General features: G+C 46.1%; 1 protein-coding gene across 2 annotated transcripts in view; it reads right to left on the bottom strand.

The window, feature by feature from the left end:
• Positions 1-1,448: 1,448 nt before the first annotated feature.
• AHCYL1 (adenosylhomocysteinase like 1) overlaps positions 1,449-26,911 on the bottom strand; it is a 43,385-nt gene continuing 17,922 nt past the window's right edge. The window contains exons 2-17 of one of the 2 annotated variants that reach the window (XM_062191931.1): positions 17,092-17,203; positions 14,632-14,775; positions 13,529-13,629; positions 13,000-13,102; positions 11,165-11,259; positions 10,484-10,590; positions 9,550-9,666; positions 9,257-9,320; positions 8,486-8,574; positions 8,075-8,145; positions 6,955-7,049; positions 6,776-6,874; positions 5,946-6,014; positions 5,428-5,506; positions 3,943-4,063; positions 1,449-3,430 (exon numbers count right to left, since the gene is read on the bottom strand). In XM_062191931.1, the coding sequence (XP_062047915.1) occupies positions 3,424-3,430; positions 3,943-4,063; positions 5,428-5,506; positions 5,946-6,014; positions 6,776-6,874; positions 6,955-7,049; positions 8,075-8,145; positions 8,486-8,574; positions 9,257-9,320; positions 9,550-9,666; positions 10,484-10,590; positions 11,165-11,259; positions 13,000-13,102; positions 13,529-13,629; positions 14,632-14,775; positions 17,092-17,203 (1,473 nt within the window). In that variant the 3' untranslated portion in view covers positions 1,449-3,423. Of the gene's footprint in view, positions 3,431-3,938; positions 4,064-5,427; positions 5,507-5,945; positions 6,015-6,775; positions 6,875-6,954; positions 7,050-8,074; positions 8,146-8,485; positions 8,575-9,256; positions 9,321-9,549; positions 9,667-10,483; positions 10,591-11,164; positions 11,260-12,999; positions 13,103-13,528; positions 13,630-14,631; positions 14,776-17,091; positions 17,204-26,911 lie in introns of those variants that run through there. The other variant, XM_062191932.1, reaches the window with a different exon arrangement.

The raw sequence follows: 26,911 nt of genomic DNA, 5'->3' as shown, positions 1-26,911 counted from the left end.
GTGGGCATTTGGAGAGTGAGCTAGCAGATGGCAGCTGTTTCTCGAATAAATAAAATAAAATAAATAAATAAAAGGGGGGGGCTATTGGGATGAAAGTATTGCATTTTGCACGTAAGGCATGACTTTTGGGGATGGGGACAGAATGCTAGGGTTTGAATGTGTCCCCTCAAATTAATCAGCTGAAACTGAAGTCACCAATGTGATAAAGTATTAAGAGGTGGGAGCCTTTGGGGGTGATTCAGGCATAAGGATAGAACCCTCACGAATGGGATGAATTCCCTATACAAAGCTTTGGGGCAGGGGGTAGCACAGGCATTTGGTGCATTGGTTAAGATGCCACTTGGTGTGCCAGCATCTCCTATTGGAGTGCCTGGTTTGAGTCCCAGTATCACTTCTGATTTCAGCTTCTTGTAATGTGCACTCTGGAAGGCTACAGTGATGGCTTGAAAAGTTGGGTTCCTGCTACCTATATGGGAGACCTGGTTTGAGTTTATTGCTCCTGGCTCTGGCCTGGTCCAGTCCCAGCTGTTGTAGGCTTTTTTTTTTTTTTTTTTTTTTTTTAAGATTTATTTTATTTGAAAGGCAGAGAGAGAGAGAGAGAGAGAAAGAGATCTTCTACCTGCTGTTTCCCTCCCTAAATGGCTATAATAGCTGGGGCTGGGTGGGGCCCAGGCCAGGAACTTGGAACTTCACCCAGGTCTCCCATGTGAGAGTGCTTCTCTTCCAGGTGCACTAGCAGGGAGATGGACTAGGAGTGGACAGCTGGGACTCCCATAAGGGATGCCGGCACTGCCGCACTGTGGCATGCGTCAGCCTGTTGTAGGCATTTGGTGAGTGGATGGAAGTGGATGAAAGATCTTTCTCTCTGCCTTTCAAATAAAAAATGAAGGTTAAAAAAAAAAGTTGGAAGGAACTAGCTAGGCCCTTTCCGCCATGTGCAGATGCAGAGGCCATCCCGGAAGCAGTGGCAGGCGGCCTTCTGCAGACAGCAGACCTGCTCACGTCTTCACCTTGTCCTTCCCGGCTGCCAGCACGGTGAGGAATACACCTCAGTTCCTTACACATTTCGCAGGCTTAGGTATTTAGTTATAGCAGCAGGATTGGACTCAGACAAGATACACTGCCACGTCAGAAGGTACAGAGACACCTTCGGAGATGGATACGGGTGTGGCAGGAAGCTGAAGGCAAAAAACACTGGACAAGCTCTTGCAGTGGACTGTGTACGTGAGGATCCCTGAGACTCGAGCAGCAAGTCTCCTTCCTGAAGGAAGCTAAGAGTGAAAGTGCCCAGGCACACAAAGCTGCTTTCTGAGGAGCTGTACCCAGCCTCTACATATGAGGTCCTGAACAAATCGCTACTGAATACTGCTGACCTAGGACTGTCCCACTCTAGAAAACAGACTTTAATGAAGCTTTGCTGTCCAACCAAGAATGACACAAACTATCAATAAGGTCTCATCATTTTAATTGACTTTAATGATTATTGCTCATCTGCAAGGATTAATATTGCATTCATTAAAAATCATTCAATACAAAATGAACTTGTTCCTCCCAGGGTGCTCGCCACACGCTCCCTCTGATGCCATACATTTTCCACAGTGTCCTTTGTGACACGGCTTGACAGAGACGGAGCCCTTACCTATTATTCCTATGGACACAGTAATAGAAATGGGAAGGGGGCAGGCCAGAGGGCAGTGGGCTCTGCGCCCCTCCCTCCAGCAGAGCTGATGCAATGGATACACTGTTGGCCAGGTTACCTCCCCTAATGGGTGTGTATTCTGATTGGCTGCTTCAGTGCCCTAGGAAATAGGGCTTCCACTGTCAGCATCTACAGAGAAGAAAGCATGGTCACACTGGCAAGGAGTGAGAAGGGCCTGGGAGGGGAGAAATGGGAGGGGAAAGGGAAAAATGTTTTGGCAAGATAACTGTCCCCTGCTGGCAAGTGGCAGGCGAAGGCTTTCCTTTTGTATATTCCTGTTTTTAATGTCTGTTTCTCTGATCGGTGGAAAGAGAGAAGTGAAAACTTCTACTATCTAGCACTAACGCATGACCCAACTTTGAAGGATCACAAGCTAGAACACATTGAGGACTTCAAATCCTGGGTTAAAGATATATACTTAAAGCTCACTGGACCATGCAGAAATGCTGGGAAGCGGGCGCATGGCACGGGAACGCGTCTCTGACCTTGGACAGCGCTCTCTGAAGATTCTTCCGGAACATGAGCCAGGACGCACGGAATCCTTTCTCTCCACTTTAAGATTTGACTTGGTTCACCTCTGTGAAGCTCACACCATTGAGCGCCTAGGGCCCTAGGAGAGTTACACAGAGCTAGATCTCTCTCACCTGACCCAGTCTGTCATTCTTCCCTTCAACAGCCACGCCTACCTCCCTTGAAATAGTTTAGGTTACAGAAGCTCAGCAGGCCAGCAATTTGCTCTTAAAAGATAAATCCTAAAGATAAAGCTCAGTGCTTTACACTGAGTAATGGCTCAAGAAGTTTGCCTTCAGCGCAAGCTGTAGGGGGCAGAGCTGAGAGAAGTTGCTGTTATGGCTCCAGTTCACTGGTGCTATAAACCATGGGCTAGGAACAGAGGGACTTCAAGTTTGAGACTAGCATGTCTCTGGACTCACCTCTGTACTCTTGGCTCCAAAGATTCAAAAAAGAAACTGGTAACAACTAACCCCCCAAGTAGTTCCTCAGTGTTAACACTAAGAAGTTTCCTTATTATTTTTAATACAACACAAATAAATGCTAAGGGACAAAAATCCAACTTAACAGAATGTAGTCTAGTTAAGAATTAGCTAAATGAGAGTGAGGCAGGAGTGACGGAATGGCTGCACTCTAAATCCAAGTGGGCCGAGTGGATTCCAACAAGCAACACTCACTAATAGCACATCTCGGAACCAGACAAACCACCTTCACACAGGAAACAAGATTTGGGACTTCTAAGGGAAATTAACATGCACCACCTGCACCTAGCCTACCGACTGGCAGGCAGCATCCCTGCTCCTCTGAGGAAGTGAAAGAGCACTGATTTCAGCAGCTAAGAAACGGGCTCTTTTAAGGCAATTTAGACATTGCAGATTGTTCCACATACAAGGTACCTTAGTATTTCCTGTTAGTAAGGTACCTAATTAAGACGGGAGTCCCCAGAAATGGTAAAGGGAGAACCACCTTTCTGGGATGGGAAAGTAAAAGCTTTCTTAGTGACGAGGGTGAAGAACCTCGAACCTCAGTTTCATCTAAAGAGCCATGAAGCAAGTTCCCGTGTGGTCTGCAGAACTTGGATAATGAGATGAAAACATGAGAATGAAATGATAGGGAAAAAAATCAATAGAGAAGGAAAAAGAGTAAAATAAGAGTCATCTTAAAAAATATTTCTTTCAGAGTTGAATGGGTCACGTGGACAGGTCATTGGTCCGTTAGTATCTGCAAAGAAAGAGATTGGCTGGTTAGCACATGAGACCTCTAACGCGAGAATCAGATACAGAGCACCTTCTCCAGGGTCCCTCCCTGGCCCAGCCGAACCCCCACATTCTCCAGCGCATTGTTCTTCCCAGGTCTTCCATGGGGCTCCCGGCAAGGACATTTTGGGTGTTACTTCCTGTCCCCTGATAATGTTAAGTCAGTGGTTGTCCACTCTGGCTATGGGACAGAATGATCTGGGAGCTTTTACCAAATAATCTTGCCTAGGTCCCATTCCAGACCAAGTGAATTAGAATCTCTGGGGGTGAGCATCACGCTCTAAAACCTCAGCAAACATTTCTTTCCGTCTCCCATGGCTATACACTTTCTCTGCCCGTCTTGTCAACTCGGAGCAGACTCTTCTCTCTTCAAAATCAGGTAGAACAAGCATTTGATCTTCATCGAAGAAAGCTAGCTTAGTCCGCTTGGCTTAATTTTAGGGAACAGGCTTTTTCACTCACTTTCCCCCAAGTTACCTGTAGTAGTTGGGTTTGAATGGCCCGTTTTTGTTGAGTCCCAGATATTTAGCTTGGTCATCTGTCAGCTCTGTCAGGTGGGCATCAAATGATGGCAGGTGCAAGCTGGCAACGTACTCATCTGGGAAGAGCAAAGTGGCGAGAGGCGGACCCCTCGTCAAACACGCCTCTCGGGGTGTAACCTCCCCCCATTTTCATTTGAAGCTTTCTGAGAGAGGATGACTGAGGAGCTGAAAGAACTCACAGCCTGAAGTATTTACTTAGCTTAGCCCTCCAAACCGCACCTCGGGCAGGGCATTTCTCACTAAAATGGGAGGTGCCCTCAGAAAGAAGGCACTTGTACTTGCCTAGCCTCTTCTGGCAAAGATTTGGCCAATGTGTGACCTAGCGCTCCCACCTGCCCCCTTATCTAGATGGAAAGGATAGTCAAATGATGAACCGACGTGAACGCCGGGGAGCTCAGAGGAGCCCTGCGTCACTATGTAGGGGGAGATCCACCGACAGGATCTCAGGGTCAGGGATCTCTAAGGCAACTGGCGCACACCTGTTATTTTCTGAAGGTGGGCTTGCTTGACTTTTAGGAATGTGAATTTTAAATTTTTTTTTTTTTTTTAACAGGCAGAGTGGATAGTGAGAGAGAGAGACAGAGACAAAGGTCTTCCTTTTTGCCGTTGGTTCATCCTCCAATGGCCGCTGCGGCCAGCGCATCTCGCTGATCCGAAGCCAGGAGCCAGGTGCTTCTCCTGGTCTCCCATATGGGTGCAGGGCCCAAGCACTTGGGCCATCCTCCACTGCCTTCCTGGGCCACAGCAGAGAGCTGGCCTGGAAGAGGGGCAACCGGGATAGAATCCGGCGCCCCAACCGGGACTAGAACCCGGTGTGCCGGCGCCGCAAGGCAGAGGATTAGCCTGTTAAGCCACGGCGCCGGCCGGAAAAAAAAAAAAAAAGGAATGTAAATTTTAAAAACCATTCTGAGGTAGGCCGTTGGAGGAAAAGAGGGAGCAATTTTTTTTTCTTTTTTCTTTTTTTTAATTTAAAGGTAAAGGACAGGAGACGATGTATCATACACACGCAACCTGAGCTGTCCCCTGGAAGTGCAGACAGTGGGGTAGGAGGCAGTGTGCCCAACTAACAGAGGATGGACTATGAAACTTACATGTGAAATTTACATCTTTCATTTGGGCCCCAGGCTGCACTTGGTTGCAATGGGAAGTTCACTGAACTTCATGAGGCAACTCAGAGTAAGAACATCCTCTCTGAACCACTGTGCTAGTCCTCCTACATGTTCCCAATGAACGGATTATTCTCTGATCAAGAAACTGAGGCGCATGGAGATTAGGCCTTGTGCTGAGGTCAGACAATCATTAAACACCACAACAGGAATTAGAATTCTGACTCTGAATCCAGTACTTTTTATGATGCTCACGCCACCAAGTCACAGAGTTGTCTGGAGAGCAGTGCAGGTTTGCCCTGGTTTGCACTCACCCATTTTCTTGGGAAGCAAGTACACGTCCTGCTTGTATCGGCCCTCAGGTGCATTATAGAGTTCTATCAGTGCCAGAGCCTATGGTGGGAAAGTGCCAGAAAACACAGACACGCTTCTTAGACAGGGACGTGAATAAATAAAACCAGGCTTACTAGGGCCTTAGGGTAAGTGCTCCAGTGATCTACACAGTGAACTGCACCTACAACTCTTACTACTAAAGCCTAGTTGGTACATATCACAAGAGGATTTGCTGGTGTTTTGCTTAATTCTTGACAAAAGAACAAAATAAACACAACTAAGCTGGAACACTATATCTCCACTAAAACAGCCAACTCAAGCAGACACAAACACTGACTAATGAATGTCGTACATTTGGGAAAGTCTTAGTCTCAACAAAGAGTAACATGAAAAAGGAACAGGCTGATAGAATGTAGCCTGGCACACTCGCCTCCCAACTCTGCCCTCTGTCCAGCCCCATAAATCCCAGTGCAGGGTAAGCAGGTGTCTTACCACATACCTGTGTCGTAGCTGTGATGGACAGAACAAAGGTGGGGACTGTGGAGCAGCTCAAATTGAGCAGACGACCCTGGAAGAGCAAGAGCATGTGCCTGATAAGCCGTTCTCTCTCAGTCTCAGATTCCAACAGCATGTAAGTCAAGCAAGTTAAAGAAAGGACTTTAGAGTCTTTTAGACTCAACTGGAAGAAGAATTATAGTTCCACATCAGGACTCTAGGCTTCAGACTAGTTCCAACAATCCATCAGAGCCTGGGAGCTCAGCCAGATGTGGACAGGAAACAGCATGCATTTCTAAACACTGTGTGTGCGTACACCCATGTGTGTGTGTATTTCAAGATTTTTCATTTACTTATTTGAGAGGCTGAGATATCGAGAGAGAGAGAGCGAGCGAGCGAGCGAGCACATGGCCCCATCTGCTCGTTTACTCCCCAAATGCCTGCAATGGCCAGGGCTGGGCCAGAACAAAGCCCAGAGCCAGGAATTCAATCCGAGTTATCCAGGTGAACGGCAGGGACACAATTACTTGAGCCATCACTTGCTGCATCCTAGGGTCCACATTAGCAGGGAGTTGGGAGTCAGGAGCCAGAGCCAGGCCTCTGAGAAGGGATGAAGGCATTTTAACATCTCAACTGCCAGGGCCAAAGTTCTGGCCCAAAAGTGAATTTCTTTTCAGAGATTCTATTTTGGGGAGCAGCCCATTTGACAAATATACCTCTATCCAAATATAGACTTTCAGGCAACAGGCAGGCCCAGTATTTCTGCCTGTCTCCTCTTCCCACCATAGCTCCAATGCTACTGTGCTACTCTGCAGAGCCCGCCTGTGCGTGTACCTCTGCCAGGAGGACGACGCGTTTGCCATCCGGCCAGATGACATGGTCCACCTGGGAACGCACTCGCTCCCACGTCAGCTCCGGAGTGCGGAGGCTGGTCTGCAAGGAAGAAGGCACAGGTGACCACAGCTGTGAGGGAAGCAGAGGGGAGAGGCCGCCGCCGGGCACGAAGGCCTCACCACGTCGATCTCCGTGTTGGAGTGGCCCATATTGCACACGATGCAGCTGTTTTTCATGCGGTCCAAGTGCTCCCGCGTCACCACATTCTTGTTTCCTAGGAGTAAAGATGGATTGCTGAGCAGAGGCTGGACAACAGAGATCCCGACTGGCTTCAGCCGGAAATGAGAAAAGTTTCTCGGCATTCAAGAAAGCGTATACACTGTGGGAGAAGTGCCTAACGGCTCCTCAGGCTCAAGGAGCTGGTTTCCTTTTTTTTTTTTTTTTTTTTTTGACAGGCAGAGTGGACAGTGAGAGAGAGAGAGAGACAGAGAGAAAGGTCTTCCTTTTCCGTTGGTTCACCCCCCAGTGGTCACTGCGGCCGGCGCGCCGCGCTGATCCAAAGCCAGGAGCCAGGTGCTTCCTCCTGGTCTCCCATGCGGGTGCAGGGCCCAAGGACTTGGGCCATCCTCCACTGCACTCCCGGGCCACAGCAGAGAGCTGGCCTGGAAGAGGAGCAACCGGGACAGAATCCGGTGCCCCGACTGGAGGATTAGCCGGTGCTACAGGCGGAGGATTAGCCTATTGAGCCGAGGTGCCAGCTCAATTTTTTTTTTTAAACTGTTTGAGAGAGAAGGAGGGGAGAGGAGGATGTCGGAGTGGGGGGAGGGGGAGAGACAGAGAGGGAATGACTGTTTTCCCATGTGCTGGTTCATTCCCTAAATGCCTCCAATGGCCAGGGCTGGGTTGGGGCCAGGAGGCAGGAGCTGGGAATTCAACCCAGATCTACCCTGTGGCTATCAGGAAGTCAATTACTTTGCGCACCACCGTCTTCTCCCAGGGTATGAATTAGCAGGAAGCTGGAATAAGGAGCTGAAGCTGCGTATGGAACCCAAGGACTCTGGAATGGGGTGCACAGGCATCTTAAGTGCGAGGTCAAACACTCATTCCAATTACCTGGTTTAACATCAGTCAGGATCAAAAGTCAGCACAGGGAAAAGACCCTACTCATTAGTTTTGAGAGCTCACTCAGGCGAGACATTACACGGAGCACAGGTCTCAACCACGCTCAGTGGAAAGTCAGACCCCTTCCAAGACTTAGTTCCCGGGCGAACACTCTCCCATGTACACCAGCTAACCTACCTGTACAAGTTATTACGACGTCAACTTGCCGGATGACTTCATTTAGCTTTACCACCCTGAACCCATCCATGCTGGAAGAAAAGGAAGGAACACTATGAGCAAAGCAAGGCGGCAGTGGGAAGACGCTGCTCCCAAAACAGACGACAAAAGCGCTTCTGAAGTCAGATGCAGAGCTGCCTCACCAGGAGGACAGGCGGTCAGCAGCGCTGAGCTACACACACTCCCCTCGGGAAGGGAAAAGGCCAAGCGGCTCTAGAAGAGCTCCAGGATTGGAGGGAGAGGGACAGAGCAATCCTAGCCTTCTCCTCCTCTGGGGAGATCTCTGCAGAAAATGATTCATACAATCAATCACAAACCCTTAGAAACAAAATACCTGGAGTAAATCTAATCCTAGGAGCACTCTGTTCTTACCAGGCCTGCAGGGCGCAGATGGGGTCGATTTCTGTGATGTAGACAATCGCTCCAAGGGCCTTGAGAGCAGCACAGCAGCCCTTTCCCACCTGCAGGACAGAGCAAGGACAGGATGTCAGGTCCATTAAGGCACGGGTGTGGGGAGGACAAGCTCTCGGGGGGGACAGGAATTAACCTTCCTGAAACCACCAGTGATCCGGTGGGCACTCGTGGGGCACAGCAGGAAGAGACCCCGGTTATGCTGTGAGCCTCGGGGAGGGAGGTCATTTAGCAGCCACGTGGTTGCAAGGGCTGGGGCTTCGGACAGAAGTGTTTCCATTAGGGAAACAAGATCAAGCAAGAGTGACTGTCACCTCTAATTTCTTATTCCTGAAATGCTCCCTAACTCTCGCTCCAGATGCATTTACTCAACGGCAGCCTAGCAGCTCAGGATTCACGGGTCAACACTGAAGTCACAAAGTCTTCTGCAACCTGGTCTGGAGACACTCGCTTTCCACCACTTCAGATCCCACCCCTTGTCCCACTGCATGGCACCCGGGGTACTCAAGGGCTACCTGTTCACTTGCATTAAGGCTCCTAAGAGGTTATTATAACTGGAGGGGGAAGTGATGCTGTTTCATTCCACGAGACAAACCGATAAATCCCAAAACCTCAACTCATTCCACATGTCTCTATTCCTAAATGTGAATGAAGGATTCCTGGATAAAAGACTCCATCATCCCATATTCCTAAGTCCAACTGAAGACAGAGATGCTGGGGCCCAGCATTTACCTCACCATAGCCACACACCACCACTTGTTTCCCACCAAACATCACATCTGTGGTCCTCTTCAGGCTGTGGAGACAGACAAGGGCTCAGCTCCAACCCAGTCTCTCTGCAGAGAGTTCAGAGTGTGGGATAATGCCCAGTGGGAGCTGGCTGAGCTCAGGACGGAATGGACCTCTTTAGGAGACGTTCAAAGCCCGGGGAAGAGCAGGGGCCCAACTGTAGTGACATGACACCACACTGCAACCCAGCCCCGGCGGACCCCCTTTAACCTGACCGTATATATTTTTCAACCTACCCATCCAGAATGGATTCGCGGCAGCAGTACAAGTTATCAAATTTCTGTTTGGTAACAGAATCATTGACATTCATGGCTGGAACACAGAGCTTCCCAGCTTTGGAGAGCTGATACAGCCTAAAGGGGGAAGAGGCCACAAAAACAAACAGAAAGCAAGTTAGCTGGTGCAACACAGTCCAGGGCAAAACCTACCTACTTCTCTGCAAGTCCCATGCTGCTCTCTCCAGGCTGAGTTAGTGCCCAGGGACAACAGTGAACGTGATTATCTCCTCGTCATCCCTCCTCACTTCTCTCCATTCCCTTCTCCTCCCACCCGTTTTTGGGGAAGGGAAAACAGAACCTTCCCACTGAAGACATTTCTTTCTTTTCCATAAAAGGGATGTTGTTTCCTTAGATCAGCATTTCTCAAGCTTTAAAAAAAATCCATGCCTACTTCTGATAAAGGTCACCAATGATTCTGACATGATTCCCTGTGTGTGTGTGTGTGTGTACAAGCATGTACAATGCACTCCTGAGAACCACTCCTGAAGGTATCTTTTAGGTATTCTGACAAGCCAAGAATATTTTGCCCAGTTTTACTTTTTGTAGTGTGTATGACGTGTAGTTTTACAATAGCATTTTTTCCTATTTCAAATATAAAATGTTAATGTTGAATACAGGTTTCCAAGATACACTCAATCCTCCCCTCCCCCCACAAACACTAGCTGAGAGCCGTTCAGTGGCGTACTCGGCAGAGAAAAACATATGAACTAGAACTCGAAACAAGCTCCTTCTAGGGTCACCTTGACTTTTCAAAAGTAACAACTCCTAAATTTTTGCTAATGAAGAGACTCCCACTTAGTTAGGGCAAGCCTGAGCTGCAGCCCTAAAGCCTAACAGAGACCAGAACTTGCTGAGGCAAGGACACAAGGGCAGCTACTCCAGAATCTGTTACCTGTGAACACCAGTCACGCTCTCTTCCACAATGCCTCGGATCTTCTTAAACACGTTTGGATACTTCTTATAAACCCAGTGGGTTAAGTCTCCCCCATCATCCAGGATCTACAGAACAGCCAGAAGACTTCTATGGGCATTCAGGCTGCTAGAGCTGGGGGGAACGTTGAACCCACTTTCTGCCCTGTCAGAGAGCCCTGTATGTTTTGGAAGAGCACTCCTTAGAGTGCCTCAGAGCAGGCTTAGACAGTGGAAATATAGTCAATTTGTTGGTATAAAATGGTTAAAAAGATTCCTAGGTTTGTTCTAGGCTAGAGTGAAGACTATTGGGCTGATAAAGACTCATTTTTAGTCTAGAATCTTGGAATATGTGGCCCCTTTGAATGCATACGGGAGAGCTGGGGCAGGAGGGAAAGAAACCAGAATCCTACTTGAACAGGTACCACATCACGGCCTTTTACATCGTTCTGCATGTTTGAGCCATGTGTTTGGCTAGTCTTACCCTTCCCCCACCTTTTCATTCACTACTCAGACCCTGAACAGGTATCAAGCTATACACTTTTACAACAGTGTCAGTGCATAAGATCAAATACTCCAAACACATTTAGGGAACCATGCTTTGAGGGGGAAAAAAAGGAAATAAATCTGTTGTCAGGAGTGTAGGAGAGATAGGCATCATTACCATGTTGGCCTGCCACCCATCCATGTTCACACAGCGGTCAATGCACCACCAAAAGTCATCTTCCGACTCGCCCTTCCAAGCAAACACTGCGACTCCTACAGAGACAGGAATCAATCAGATCACTCCTCCCTTGCTGTACGTCCTAACACTAGCCCTTTCTGAGATCCGTGAGAAAGACAAAAGGAACTATCCCAGGAGGGAGAAAACTCAGGAAAAACAAACAAACAAACAAACAAAAAACCCAGAAAACACTCAAAAAGTCTGCACTTTTAGAAATAACTGGTGAAGAAATAAAAGGATTTTTGTTTTTAAGACTCTTTGGGTCAATGCTATTCTTTAACTGTACGCTGAGGAGATAAAATGAAGTGGAAATCAATGCACAGTTGTTCCCTGGAGCATTGTTTATATTAGCAAACATCTTGATGCAACTCAGTGTTCAACATGAGGAAAGTAGCAAAGTCAAGTCAAATGGATCCAGGATGAGTACTGCCAATGATGCTGTCGAGGTTAGTAGTGGCATCAATTACTTTTGAAAACAGTACATTTAGCTTAAAGAGTGTCCAAATTAAGACTTATTTTATTACTGTTTAGATAGAAAAAAAGGGACAAATTTAACAAATATCACCTCCGTGGGTTAGAGGTTTTTTTTGAACTTTCTATATTTTCTGCAATAAATACTTATCAGGAAAGAATAGCAAGAAAAACAAAAGTATTACTTGCTGCCTTTTGAGGATCCCGTCACAACTGGAGGTACTCAAAGAAAACTATTTTGTCTAAACTCATACATTCTCAACGCACCATTAAATACCAAACAATCTAATGAGCCAGCAATAAATACGGCATTTCTCACTAGTGTTCTCTCACAGTGAAAGGAGTTCAGCGGCGCTCATATGTATATGGCTCACAGAGTTTAACATGAGAACCAGGCACTTTCAGGCTAGTGTCATGGCACAGTGAGTAAAGCCACCACCTGTGATGCCGGCATCCCTAGAAGCACTGGTTTGTGTCCTGGCTGCTCCACTTCAGATGCAGCTTCCAGTGGATAATGGCCCAAGCACTTGGGCCGTTGATAACCACTTGGGAGATCTGGAAGAAGCTCCTGGCTAATAGCTTCAGCCTGGCACAGCACTGGAAGTTGTGGCCATATGGGAAGTGAACCAGCAGAGGGAAGATCTCTCTCTCTCTGTCCTCTCTCTCTGTAATTCTAACTTTCAAATAAATAAATAAATCTTTAAAAAGAGAAAAGAAAAAAGAACTGGGCATTTCCTTATGTTATTATATTCTTTTCAAAGATCATTTTTAATGCCTATATAATACCCCATCATGGCTACGACTTTAATTTTATCATCTATTGTTTTCCTGTTCATTTTTATTACCCCTCAATTCTTTTTTTTTTTTTTTTTTTGACAGGCAGAGTGGATAGTGAGAGAGAGAGACAGAGAGAAGGGTCTTCCTTTTTGCCGTTGGTTCACCCTCCAATGGCCGCTGCAGCCGGCGCATTGTGCTGATCCGAAGCCAGGGGCCAGGTGCTTCTCCTGGTCTCCCATGCGGGTGCAGGGCCCAAGCACTTGGGCCATCCTTCACTGCCTTCCTGGGCCATAGCAGAGAGCTGGCCTGGAAGAGGGGCAACTGGGATAGAATCCGGCACCCCAACTGGGACTAGAACCTGGTGTGCCAGTGCCGCAAGGCGGAGGATTAGCCTGTTAAGCCACGGCGCTGGCCTACCCCTCAATTCTATAACCACTGGACACAAATGGCCATGCAACAACAATTTCAATACATAAAGGTTTAGATCATTACTTTAGGGCAAAGTTGGTGAGAAAAGCTGAACTTACCAGCCTCAGCCAGTGCTGCAGCCACTTCATTCTGAGTTGAGTAGATGTTGCAGGCAGACCAGCGGCACTGGGCCCCCAGGGCACACAGCGTCTCGATCAACACCTGTGTGGATGCGCAGGAAGACAGGGTGAGGAAGAGGCAGGCCATGCAGCATTGGGCAGCAAACCCCAGTAAGAAAGCAGTATCCATCAACTCTACAGTGAGAGAGTCACAAAAGGCTCTAACCCCAGCCAGGCGGCACACTGGTATTTAACTCTACCCAAGATACATGTTTCTGGAAGTCTTAATGACTTAACAAAATTTTTATAACCATCCTATTTGTGCCAATCTAGATCTTCCTAAGTCAGGTTTTCTAACAGTTGTTTTACCCACACAAAGTTAGAAAACCCCATTATTGCATAACAGGGCAGTCCCATCTAATAGCGTTTAGAGGCTGGCTAGATGGGAAAGGAAAAGCAAGTCTATAAAACCCATTTGCCGCTTTCTTCCCCTCATTAGCCCAAATGCCATCTCTTCTAACAAACTCACCGCTGTCTGGGCCGTGATGTGTGTACAGCCCACTATTTTAGCACCAGCCAAGGGCTTCTCCCCCTGAGCACGTTTCCTGAGTGAAATCAGAGCAGACATGTCTGTGAAAGAACAGAGGATTTGAGCTAGGTCCGCACTTAGCAGCATCATCGGCTCCTGCCCCGGCAACACCTAGGGCTGCTCTGGATCTGCTGAGATAGGGTGAGATGAGGTGGAAGACTGCTAGGTGTGTTTCCGTGACGACCAGCAGCCTCACCAGCAGTGCCGTGGACAGTTGTCATGCGTCATTTGCAATTTCTCTCTTCCTCTACTGCTTCAGTTTTATATGCAGAGGACTGAACAGAGAATGAAGCAAATTCTCAAACCTGACCAAAACGGAGAGTGAGTCTCATCATTCATTTGGGAGGAGTGGGAAATAGTTGTGGCACTGGCCAATGGACTCTACACATAATCATCAGGCCCGAAAAAAAAACTTTGCCCTCAGTGGAAGCAACGTGGCTTCTGTGTTTCCGTGCTGGTTTACCCTACCCTGGCCATCTGTTTGGTTTCTCTCCTCCTTCTCAGTATAAAACATGCCTTCAAGGGAAAACAATCAGAGTACAGGGATCTCAGGGGAGTGGAGTGGGACAGAGAAACCCAGATCTGAGCACCAGTGACTTCCACTCTGCTCCAGCAGAGGGTGCTCAGGACCAAACAAGACCCTAGGCCACCACATCCTTAGCTTAGCACCCTCCCACACCAGCTGCTGCTTCTGGGAGATCCGGGTCTCTGTGACTGGCAGATGTAGTCAGATCCCCATCAGTGACACCACACAGCAATCCAGGACTTGCTGACTCGGCAGTGTAGATCTCTGAACCTGCTGCCATGGTGGGGAGAAACAAGCTGCTCTGTGTGTAACTACCACGCGCTGAGAGCAGGAGGAAGGGAGAACAAGAATGAGAGCCCAGACTCTAGCTCCATGGAGAGAGCCTTCGTCTCAAAGCCCCGCCTGCTGTCTCCTCCCAGGGTGCTTTCGAGCTGGCATTCCAGCCCTGAGTTGTTTGCAAACCCTGAGGCCCAGCAAGGGGGCCGTTCCTGGGCCGCCACCCACTCCCGCTCTTTACCTTGCTCCGCAATCTCGATCTCTCGGCGTCCGAATTCTGCCTGCTTGATGTTCTTCACACAGAAGTTGCTGCTGCCCTTGGAGTTTGTTTGCTGTTTCTCCCGGGGGGAGACCTCATCATCAGAGCTGTCTGTGTAGGATGCAGCTGGAGCCAGGAAAGAAAGAAGAGGCTAGAAAAACCTCAATGGCCCTAGCTCCCCAGAGTGCAGTCCCCAAGGGAGTGTCCTTTAGCTTCAGCGATCAGCCTTAATTGGAGCTACCTTGGACGTCACTCTCAGTTCTACTCTAGGGACTTTAGAAGGTATGAATGAAGCTGGTGGGTCTTTCGGTGTTGCAGTTCCTTTACTCACCCTAATGCTACTTTGCTGTCACTACCTGTGGCGCCACAGATCCGCCCCTTGTAGTGATCCTAGACAACAGAGGTAACTCGGTCCCAAGCTGGACTGGAACCAGAAATGGCAAAATTGGAAAAACACCACAAGGCAGAAAAAGAATGCTATTTCTACAGATCCCTGGCCTCAAACTTAAGCACCTTTCAGAATCACACGGAAGGTCTGTTAAAACAGACTGCTAGGCCCCACCAAGCTTTCCGCTGAGTCAGCATTTCTAACAAGCTCCCAGGTTCTGCTGGTCAGAGGACCCCATACTGAGAACTGCTAGTAAACGTGAATGCGACTAGACAGTCCTACATCAAGAGTTTACAGCAGGTGTGCACTCACGGAATGTAGAGAAGGGAAGCCACGACACAAAGGCAAGCCGCTCTGGTTCGACTGCCAGCTCTCAGGAAGTGTGTCGAAATGATCAACTTTAAAAAAGCAGCTTCACATGAAAGCTAAAAATACCCTACAGAGAGATCTGCAAGCAGATGAACAACATCTATGCCTCACCTCTTGAATCTCTTTCCTCCCTGGATTGAGTATTTTTGTCACTGCTGTTCCTGCGGTCTCTCCCAGACTCCTGCCCAGCTAACCCAACACGACCACCAAGGCCATCCTGCCTGCCGAGACGGCTGAACCACAGCACTCAGCTGTTTTTAATCGCTCTAACAGGTTTCCATGACACGGCCATCATGATCTTGAAGACTTCCTCGAAGTCTTTTTTACTCCTTCCATCTTTCTCCCTCTTCTAACTGGTTCTTTCAGAAGTAACTTTCCTTCTTTCTTAGCTATAACTAGCCTGTTTACCACTCACACCTCTTTGATCTTTCGCTCCAAGATACCTTATACTTTATGACAATGATATTTGGAGTGGTTTCTTGCACATCAATGCCCACACATTTGTTGATTTTGGAGCTAAGCCTCTCTATCTGTCACTAACGTGCATCTGTGCATCTGGTCTATATCAGGTTATCAGGGGCACAGGTAAGGTATGTGTGTGTGTGTTTTAACATTCTAGATACCTCAAGCTCAGTCCTTAAATCTCTTTGCTGAGGTGAATAGCAATCTGGGACCCTGGGCAAGCCTCTAAATCTGTTAACAATGACCGTCAGTTGGACAATGAGCGGGTTGGACCCCCCTTCATGTTCCCAAAGTTCTGTATCCTCTTCCACATTCATTTTCTAACATGCCCTCTATGGTTGCCAAAGGCACAGCTCAAACCAGATGTAACTTTACTTACAGACAGGCAAGACGGGAGGGGAACTAAAAAGAAGAAGCGGGCTGAGGTCTCATTACTTATGGTGGTTTGTATCTTTCCCACATCACGGATTAACAGAAGGGGATACTTCAACATAACGAGTAACTAAGCAAATAAAAGAAGGCAAAGTACCAGTATTTATTGTTAAAATTCAAGCAATTTTGTGGACAAGAAAGAGAAAGACAGATGGTAGGGTGTACTTTTACCAAGAAATCAAGCTTCCTAGTATACTTCCTTTTCTTCTTCTTATTTTTTTTTAAAGATTTAATTTGAAAGGCAGAGTTACACAGAGACAGGGAAAGGCAGAGAAAGAGAGATCTTCCATTCACTGGTTCACTCCCCTTGACTACATTGACCAGGGCTGGGCCAGGTCGAAGCCAGACGCCAAGAGCTTTATGTGGGTCTCCCACACGGGTGCAGGAGCCCAAGCACTTGGGCCATTGTCCACTGCTTTCCCTGGTACATTAGCAGGGAGCTGGATGGAAAGTAAGTGGAGCAGCCAGGACTCGAATTGGCACCTATATGAGATGCAGACAGCATCTTAACCTGCTGTGCCACAACACTTGCTCCTATACTTCCTTTTCAAGGACGGTTCTGTCAGCCATTCTGAAACGTGGATGGCATACATGTGGGAATGGGAACTGGCCCAGCGTAACCAACTGGGCACTGTTCACAGACTACACACTGAGATAGTCAGGGAAGCTGTCCGAGCACACCAATAGCTTTCAGCACCTGGGCAGTCCTGACATGGGGTGCTTTTAGATTCTGGATAAGAGCAGGGTAGTGAACAGGTAGGAGAGATCGGAGGATGGGAACTCACGCCTACCTGAGCTGTAGCTGTCAGTGGAGGACTGAGAGATGGAGCGAGACAAAGATCTCCGGCCAGTCTTGGTAGGGAATTTGGTGAACTCCTGCATGTCATCAGCAAACTGGATTTGCTACAGGAGAAAGACAAAAAGTTGAAAACATACAACAAGGGGAGTCTATGAAGCACTGTACTTTTAAAGGCCTTACAATATCTTCCCTAAAAGCCAACATTATGCATCACATGACTACTACTAAACCAGCAACTTGCCTACCAAGGATGGGGGGTGGGGGGGGGAGGCAACTCTCTGACTCTTCCCTGTAGACCAACTACTTTCCCATCTCAGTTGTTTCAGCAGGATTTCAGTGGAGAGCGTTGACTTAAGATCAAATTTCTTGGCCGGCACCGTGGCTCAACAGGCTAATCCTCTGCCTTGAGGCACCGGCACACCGGGTTCTAGTCCTGGTCAGGGTGCCGGATTCTGTCCCGGTTGCCCCTCTTCCAGGCCAGCTCTCTGCTGTGGCCCAGGAAGGCAGTGGAGGATGGCCCAAGTGCTTGGGCCCTGCACCCCATGGGAGACCAAGAGAAGCACCTGGCTCCTGCCTTGGGATCAGCGCAGTGCACTGGCCGCGGCGGCCATTGGAGGGTGAACCAACGGCAAAGGAAGACCTTTCTCTCTGTCTCTCTCTCTCTCACTGTCCACTCTGCTTGTCAAAAATAAAAAAAAAAGATCAAATTTCTTTTAGCATTTGTCTAATTTGAAAAATAATTCTTACTTTCCATTAATTTTTTTCTCTAATTTTGATCCATTTACGCTTCTCCTAACTTTACCAAAGACTAGATATAATTTTATGGTAGCTCTGCCCTCCCCCCCAAGAATATTCTCTTGTAGCACAGTATTAGGCTAAAGTTGGCAATGGTCTTGCTTTTTGAAAGGATTATGAAGAGATGTCTAGAAATAGTGATAGGCGTCAGGGTGCCAATACTGAGTCCAACCATATGTCCATACTTCAGACAAACAATTTGGTATCTCCAGAACCTTCTGTACCCAGTAAAAAATTAAAATACCAGAATGTGCTGATGAATAAGAAATTGAAAGACATACATACCATATTCTAGCTAATTAGGCCTTATCTGAGGGAAGGAGAGAAATAATGACATGATAAACTGTACTAAAAAAACTTTCTTAAATGAAATAAACTGAAGATGGCGAGTTGGGGACAGGGCTGAGCTCAGCTGCCCGGCGGACTGCAGGGCAAAATGCAGGCCCTTAATAAAAAATAAAAAAAAAAAAATAAATGAAATAAACCAGAACTAGATAATTGTTGGAAGGATACTTGGAAGTTTGGCTTTAATAAAAAGCAAATAGCTTGCAATTAATATTATTTAAAAATAAATTAACAGGTGTTAAGAAAGTATATGAAAATATTTCCATTACATGTTTTAAATCTTCCTTCTGAATGCCTTTTTAAGTTCTGATAAATACAAAATAAACTTTTAAATAAATTTCACCAAAATGAATAGGATGGTTTGAGAATCTAAACTGAGATTCTCCTCAATATCTGACTAAATCTAAAGGTTGCCATGGAGACTCCATTAAGCCAGGTCTAGCAAATGTCTCAGGAAACATAAACGATTACAGATTAAAATCTCTGCGCAGTGCCAGCAGCACATTCACAGCACTTCCAAGGAAGGAACAGTAAACAACCCTTTCGTTAGCTGCAAATCTCTCCCTCTGTCAGTGTACCCTCCAGATAGGGAACCATCAGCCTACAGTGGAAGAATCAGGCCCAGGCAGCTGAGAACAAACTAAAACCTTGGTCCACAGGTAAGGAAGCAGTAATGAAGAGAACACAGCCTTGCGCTTTCACCTTTCTGTCTGGTATGGTTTACCCCAAGAACCCAGGCAGAGGACAGTCACTGGGTAATAGCCACACTGATACCACCACTGAGCAGCAGGCCTGAGAGGACAAACTTGGGTGTGCTTCTATTAAAAATGCCTCTCGATTCAACATCGGATGGGGCAAGTGTTTTACTTTAGGCAACTCTGTGAATGAAGGAGGGAGCAGAGTCGACAACATGTTTAAGGAAAGGAGATACAAAACCCCGACATCCAGCCCAGGCTCATACACGTAAGAAGGCATTCAATACACACCTGTAGAATATGTGAACCTTTTGAAACCCTTTCTGTAAGACCAGATCAAGCTTCAAAGATAAACAGATAATAAATATACAAGCTAAGCCACACACAGCTACATCAGAACTCGATCAATAAGGATCTTTGTACACCCAAAGCAGCTTTTTAAGTTTGGCGCTGAAACTTTTAATTTTCAGTAGCTTAAACATCAAAAGCGCAACTGTCTTTCAAAAAACCCAAGTCCCTGAAGTGGCCACAGGTCAGGATTTCCCACTGCACACTGGCATGCCTTCTGCAGTCAGCAGAGTGTCTTACTGAAGAGATTCAACCAGGACCAAGGCAATGACTCTCAACACAACCCGCAGCTATTTTGGAGACAGAAGAAACGCACGGGCAGGACACCATCCCTGCCCTTTCACACTGTCCAGAAATGGCCCTTCCTCCACAGGCTTCCCAGCTGCTGGCCTGGGCAGTCTGTTCAGAAACTGCTCTTAGGATTCCCTTCCCTGCTCATCTTTTTCCAGAAGGTTCTGGGCGTGTTCTCTAACACCACTTATGGGAAGTGAAGGGAGGGAACTGCAGTAACATTTACAGGTTTTTAGATAAGAGAGGAGGGCGGAAAGAGAAAGAGAGTGTGCACACATGAGAGAGGCAGGCAACTGTGGCAAGATAGCAATGTGTCTCTCGAGCACCCTAAGAACTGAATTAATTGGCATAACCTCTCCTCGTATTAATAGAGCTCATCAGCAGTCTAAAGCTTAGCAAAATCTTTCCCATCTAAAAATATTAGACTGTGTTACACGGCGCTTACTTATCAGTGCAGCCCCACCTACCATTCCAACTCTCGAACAAACATGGTCCTCATTTTAAGTGGGCAGAGTGTTAACTCAGGCGATGACTTGGATGGGGACAGTCTATTCTTGCCTTCTCTTAGCCCAAGCACATGTTGAAGTGAACCCAGCTCGCCACTGCTGCTGCGGAATACACCTGCTCGCCCACTTTCCTCCGAGCCTGCCTGGTTGTCTTCACAGCTAGCAGCTCTGGTTTTCCTTTGGTGATGTATCTCCAGGAGTGTTGTCTACTTTTATGGCACACATATAGACACTGCTGTCCAAAGCAACTGGGATGTCATGTTTTCTTTCCAATGAAACCAGGTCGCTATAAGAGCCTTCTAACTAGGATAAACCTGGATAGACTCATTGCATTTAAGTCAAGTATGAGAATGTAGGTAAAAGAAAATCAAAAGAAGATTGCAAAGCTGTTCTGTTTTTATTAATTCCTATCATGATTTCTTCGAGTATTTTCACAAATCTAGATTGACAAGGAATACTAGGCTTAAATACATTGTAGAATTGGGAAGAGGGGAGAAGAGATGATAATAAGGTGGTTGAAGTCCAAAAACCATCTCAATGTCAAAAAGTCTTCTATTACAGCACTGTTTTCTGCTTGTGCACTTACCACTCCATAAACAGCCGTTCCCACAACTCAACAAGCACACCAGTGTTCCATGCCTGAACCGAGCACTTCTGAGAAAGGCTAAAGGGCAGACTGACCCATTCTTCAAATAGCACACCCAAATACAGAAGTCCACTTGCTGCGTCTTACAAACCCGGTTACGTATCAGGCCAGTTGAAATGCTATTTTAAAGCACTTCTTCAAACAGCTTAGCAGGTAAGGTGGTTGACTTTTTTCTTTGTGATACTGAGAATGGTAAATAAAAAACTCTACTAAAATACTTTGGGTTGCTGTACATTTTAGTGGAAGTCTGGTGACACAGTGAGCTGAAAGTATTGTTGTATAGAAATTACCAAGAAAAAAGGGATCACAGGCAATCCAAAAAGATCAAAAGCCTCCAGAGGAGAAAAAATTGCTCATTACTGTTTAGTTAAAACTGACACTTCTTTAAACCACTGGAAGTTCACTTCCACAAACACATGGCCTATATACTCCCATGCTTAGCTACACTGCTTCCCAAGTCATATCCAATTTTGTGCTCTAGCTCTTGAACCAGAATTAAAAGTCACCAAGATTCCGTTATGACCCTAAGGCTAAGAGATGATGGTCAGGATAACCCCTACAGTGCATCATATTCTTTTAGTCCTCACATTTGCTAGGTACCACTAAGTACCAAGCACCAGTCTATGAAAGATCTATGTAAGGAAATACAATTCTTAAAAATCTGTACAAACATCTTCACCCACAGTGGAACAACAAGGCTAATGGCTTTACCACAGAATTTCACCATTCCTTTAGGAATATGCCAGATAATGTGGTCTTCACAGTCTTATTTAGATATTATTTAACTTAGGCTTTGAAAAATCAGAGGCTGGGGGCCGGCAGTGTGGCGCAGCAGGTTAACTGCTGCTTGCAAAGCCAGCATCCCGTATCGGAGCTCCAGTTTGAGTCTCAGCTGCTCTGCTTCCCATCTAGCTCCCTGCTAACACACCTGGGAAGGCACTGGAAGATGGCCTGAACAGTTAGGCCTCTGCCACCACGCGGGAGACCCAGACGGAGTTCTTGGCTCCTGGCTTTGATCTGGATCAGCCCTGGCTGTTGCAGTCATTTGGAGAGTGAACCGGTGGGTGGAAGATCTGTCTCTCTCTCTCACTCTGCCTTTCAAATAATTAAATAAATCTTAAAAAAAGAAATCAGAGGTAAGGCTAGACATCTTAATAAACTTGTTATCTCACATGTCTGTCTAATATCTTTTCATTTTCTCAGAAACATTTCCTCCTAAGGGTGAAGAATTAGACTCATAGGTAAACAGCAGTTACTAGGAAAACAAATCATTAAGAAAGCACACCTGAGAAGTGAGAGGATCACTCTTTCTTACTGGTGAGGATTATCTGAATGGAAAGTATTCATCTTCTGGTATGTTATAGATCTTCTGAGGACATTCCTAAATTTACCTATTTATTTGTTATAGCTTGAACCAATTTTTAGTACAGAATATAAATTTCTTCAAAAAAACACATTCCTTCACTTAATCAATGATAAAAAGCCTTATTAAACAGAAACAAAGTCTAAACATAGGGGCCGGCACTGTGGCGCAGTGGGGGTTAAACCCTGGCCTGAAGCGCCAGCATCCCATATGGGCACTGGTTTGAGTCTCGGCTGCTCCACTTCTAATCCAACTCCTTGCTATGGTCTGGGAAAGCAGTAGAAGATGACCCAAGTTCTTGGGCCCCTGCTCCCCCATGGGAAGACCTGGAAGAAGCTCCTGGCTTCGGACCGGCACAACTTTGACCTTGCCGCCAACTGGAGAGTGAACCAGCGGATGGAAGACGTCGCTCTCTCTCTGCCTCTCTTTTCCCTGTGTGTAACTCTGACTTTCAAATAAATAATTTTTTTAAAAAAAAGTGTATGAACATAGAATAAAAAATGCAGTTTTTACTTAAGCAGTTAGATGAATGAGGCTATTTTTAAGTTTCTTCACTGACAACCCCACTGACATTCCTAAATTTATAAATTCTGTTCCACTGTCCTCTCTAGCATACTGCATTTAGAGAGTTTCCTGTTTAGCAATTACGGTTAGGGATCGTGTTTAACCTCGCAGTGAAGATGCCCTCATCCCACATCACAGCACCTGGGTTTGAGTTCCAGTTCTGGCTCCTGATTCCAGCCAGCTTTCTGCTAGTGCAGACCTTGGGAGGCAACAATGACAGCTCAAGTAATTGGGCTCTTGATTCCTGCATGAGGACCCAAACTGCTTGTGTTCCTGGTTCCCAGCTCCGGCCCAGAATCAGCTGTTGTGGGCATCTGGGAAGTGAAGCAGAGGATGGGAGTTCTCTCTCTCTAATCATCTCTCAAATGAAAAGAAAAAAAAATTATTTTTCAAAGATTTATTTATTTGAAAGGCAGAGTTAGAAAGAGAGAGAGACACAGAGAGAGATCTTCCATCTGCTGGTCACTCCCCAAATGGCTGCAATAGCCAGAGCTGGACCAGGCTGAAGTCAGGAGCTTTATCCGTGTCTCTCACTTGGGTGGCTGGGGCCAAGCACTTGTATCATCTTCTGCTCTTTTCTCAGGTGCATTAGCAGGGAGCTGGAACAGCTGGGAAGTGGAACAGCTGGGACTCTGACCGACACCCTTATGGGATGCCAGCATCCCAGGTGGCAGCTTAACCTGCTACGCCACAACGCTGCCTGCCCCCCCCACCCCATTTTTAAAAACAGATATGGTAAGCATATTTCTTAGCTAACACTTAACAAATGGGGAGAAAAGTGATTATCAGAAGCTAGAAATTTTAACAAGGCCAGTTACTAAGCAGTATGTTAGAACACCTTTCAGGTTTCCTACTTCTTTTCTACACTTGATCTTAGCCAAAAGACCGAGAAGCGATCCTGCTTCTTTCACACATATTCTGGCTAATTTATTCTCTCTTTGTATAGATTCCACTCCAGGCCCACTCCTCTTCCACAGGAAAGGAAGAGGATTTGGTAATCAGCCTGAACAGTTGTAACACCTTTTCCTGGTACTTACCAGTGACCAGTCTGAGTCCCATTTTAGATGGATCCAAAGAAAGAGTTATCAACAAACACAAACTCCTCAGTACAAGAAAAACACAAGTCTGAGTATCTTTCACTTCAATCAGGAAAAAGAAGTTTCCTAAAGAAGGGCATTCCCTTCCCAACACGTGGCCCTTGGACACACCCACCAGGAAACAACTTATCTCAAGAGACTCAGTCTCCGGCCACAGAGTCGAAGCCACAGCCACCTTCAGGTCCGCCCTCCGTTCCCTGTGCAGAAACCAGTCTTCTGAGCCTCAGCAGGTCTCAGCTGCTGCTCCCTGCTCAAGTTTCTTAAGTTCTCAGTCTCCCCAGAAAGGGCCTGAGTTTCTGCAGGGGTGGGGGTGAGCGGGCTGACGAATCACAGCACACATCTCCCTCCCCCACTCTACCCTTCTCTGTATCTCAACAGTAACAGGATATAACGCACACAGGAATGCACACGCACACACACTCCTACACTCCAAGGCTGCAGGCAGAAGAAACCTTTCAAAATGGGGCTCAATCGATCTTTGGCAAATGCTAGAGGAAGGGGTAAGGCATGCCCTCTTCCCATGCTAGTGAGCCACTGTACAAAGCAAGAAATAGCTTGAAAATCTTTGCCAGAGAGCAGCTTTACCCTTATCAACTATTTCCCCTCTTTTCATATGAGACAAAATCCTTATCTCCCCAAGTACTCTAGCCAATGCCAGTGATCCAGAGAGGGGCATCGTAATCTCGGGAAAACCATAGTTGACGATGGAATGTAACATGCATCCCCTGTTTCATTGTCTACTTAGCTATCTGCCTGACCAGCTGCCTGTCTGGTCCAGGCTTCCCTCATCCAAATCTTACAACCGGTATTAAATAAAACATGCCAACCAGCTCTCTCGTTCTCCCAACACTGAATTATCATTGAGTCTAAGTTTTGTCTTTGTTGTTTCACACAATTAGTATAAGTGAAGGAATCTTGGTTCCTGGAATGTACTCATTACTTTAGTGCTACTATAAGGTCTTCCCTCACCATTACCACTGTTGTACTTCCCACTTATTTTCCCAACTTTACTATAATAATTTTCAACATGGAAAAATCTAAAAAATTGTATAATGAACACCTGCATGCACTCTACCTAGACTGAATCTTCCACTTTCCATACTAGATATCTTTCATTGTACACACACACAAACACATACTTTCATATGGTTCTGAAAAAGAAAGGCTGCAAACAATGAAAATTCAATTTAAAATTCCTTCAAAATGCTCCTTCTCAATATTCTCCTTCAGAACCTTACCAACACCACCACATTTAAGAACCTCAACAATAATTCTATACTATCAGATATCTAGACTGTTCACACTTTCCCCATCTTCTCAAGAGTATCTTTTATAGCTGTGGATCCAACAGCCTCTCTCATCCTTTCAGCTCAGGATGGAACCAGAGTTCATTAATGCATTTGGTTGTTTTCCTGACTGTTTCTTCCCTGTAAACAGAGGTTTAGTGTAATCAGAAGGAAATAAAAACTCTGGCAAGAACGCTTCAGAGATGACAAGGTCTACTGTACTCTGCATCACACTGAGAGGCACATGTCATCATGTTGTTCCACTGTTAGTGACAGTGGGATCGAATCCTTGGTTAAAGTGAGACCAGCAGGGGATGACATTGTGGTGTATCAGGTAAAGCCGCTGCCTGCGACACTGGCATCCTATATGGGCGTCAGTTCGAGTCCAGGCAGCTCCAATTCTAATCCAGCTTCCTGTTAATGGGCCCAGAGAGTAGCAGAAGATGGCCCAAGTCCTTGGGCTCCTGTACCCACATGGGAGACCTGGATGAAGTTCCTGGCTTCCCCTGGCCCAGCCCTGGCTATTGCTGTTATTTGGGGAGTGAACCAGTGGATGGAAGATTGGTCTCTCCTTCTCTCTGTAACTCTGCCTTTCAAATAAATAAACCTTTAAAAACAAAACAAAAACCACAGTGAGACCAGCAGATTCCTCCTTTAAAAGGCACATTTTGTCTTTTGCAAGTAAAGGTTAATTTGTTAGGTGACAAGTATCATTATGTGAGTACCCTATTCCCTACGGACTTTACCATCTGTGAATAATTGTTGCCTGAACCAATTCTGCCAGGAGAGGGAGGTTATAAAATCTTGTTTTTCTACCATTCCATCCACATTCTTTGAGCTGGAATTCTTTTGTAAACACAAGCTTTTATTCACCCTCTTTCCTTTTAACTTCTCATTCATATTTTTATTTATTCAACATGTCACACTCAATCACACATTAAGCATACCAAATGCTCATATTGTTCCAAGTTTGGCCAGCAGAACCTCCTTCAAGCTGATTTTTCTGTCTTTTTGACATGATTCCATTTAAGTACTTCCTGCCCCCCCCCTTTTTAAAAAAAGATTTATTTATTTGAAAGGCAGAGTTGGAGGGAGAGACACAGAGTGATCTTTCATCCAGTGATTCATTCACTCCCCAAATGGCCACAACAGCCAAGGCTGAGCAAGGTGGAAGTCAAGAGTCTGTTACTCCATCCATGTCTCCCACATGGGTGCAGGGGCCCAAGGACTTAGGCCATCCTCAGCTGCTTTCCCAGATGCATTAGCAGGGAGCTGCATCGGAGGTGGAGCAGCTGGGATGCCTGCACTGGGCCCCAATGCTGGGCCCTTTTTACCAAAAATTATAGCATGTTAATGTTCTTTCTTTCCTCCAGACTTGTATCAGTCATTTCTTAAAGGAGCTTTTCTATCTTCCAGTGGGGAATGGATTTAGAGGTTAATATCCGATTATAAAGTGTGTGCTAACTGCTAGTAGAGGGCTCAGCGTTTTGGGGATCTTTAAGTAAGAGAAAAACATCCTTTTGTTTAACTCAGGAGTTCATATTGACATTTCTATTTTAAATTTAACACGACCTTTTAAAAAACTTAATTTTCTTATTTGAATTTCTTTTCTCAAGTCAAAAATCTTGCTCTCTAATAACACCACTCATTTATTCTATAACACACATAAAACAGCTTCAAAATGAAAAGACTAACAGTACTACTAAGCATAATGTACTGAGTGAAGTGTCAGATTTCATGGAAGTTCTTAGGATTGACTTATAAGGGATGTATATCCAAAGCACTGTTTTCTGGACAGCTACGTAATCAATTAGAAATACTAGGTTAGATTTGATATATGAGGATCATTTGTGCCTATGAGCAATGTTAAGGTTCT

The sequence above is a fragment of the Lepus europaeus genome, chromosome 5 (assembly GCF_033115175.1).
Source record: "Lepus europaeus isolate LE1 chromosome 5, mLepTim1.pri, whole genome shotgun sequence".
In the NCBI taxonomy this organism is placed as follows: Eukaryota; Metazoa; Chordata; class Mammalia; order Lagomorpha; family Leporidae; genus Lepus; species Lepus europaeus.
The sequence above is the reverse complement of the archived record's forward strand: the minus strand, read 5'-3'. Positions and strand labels throughout refer to the sequence as shown.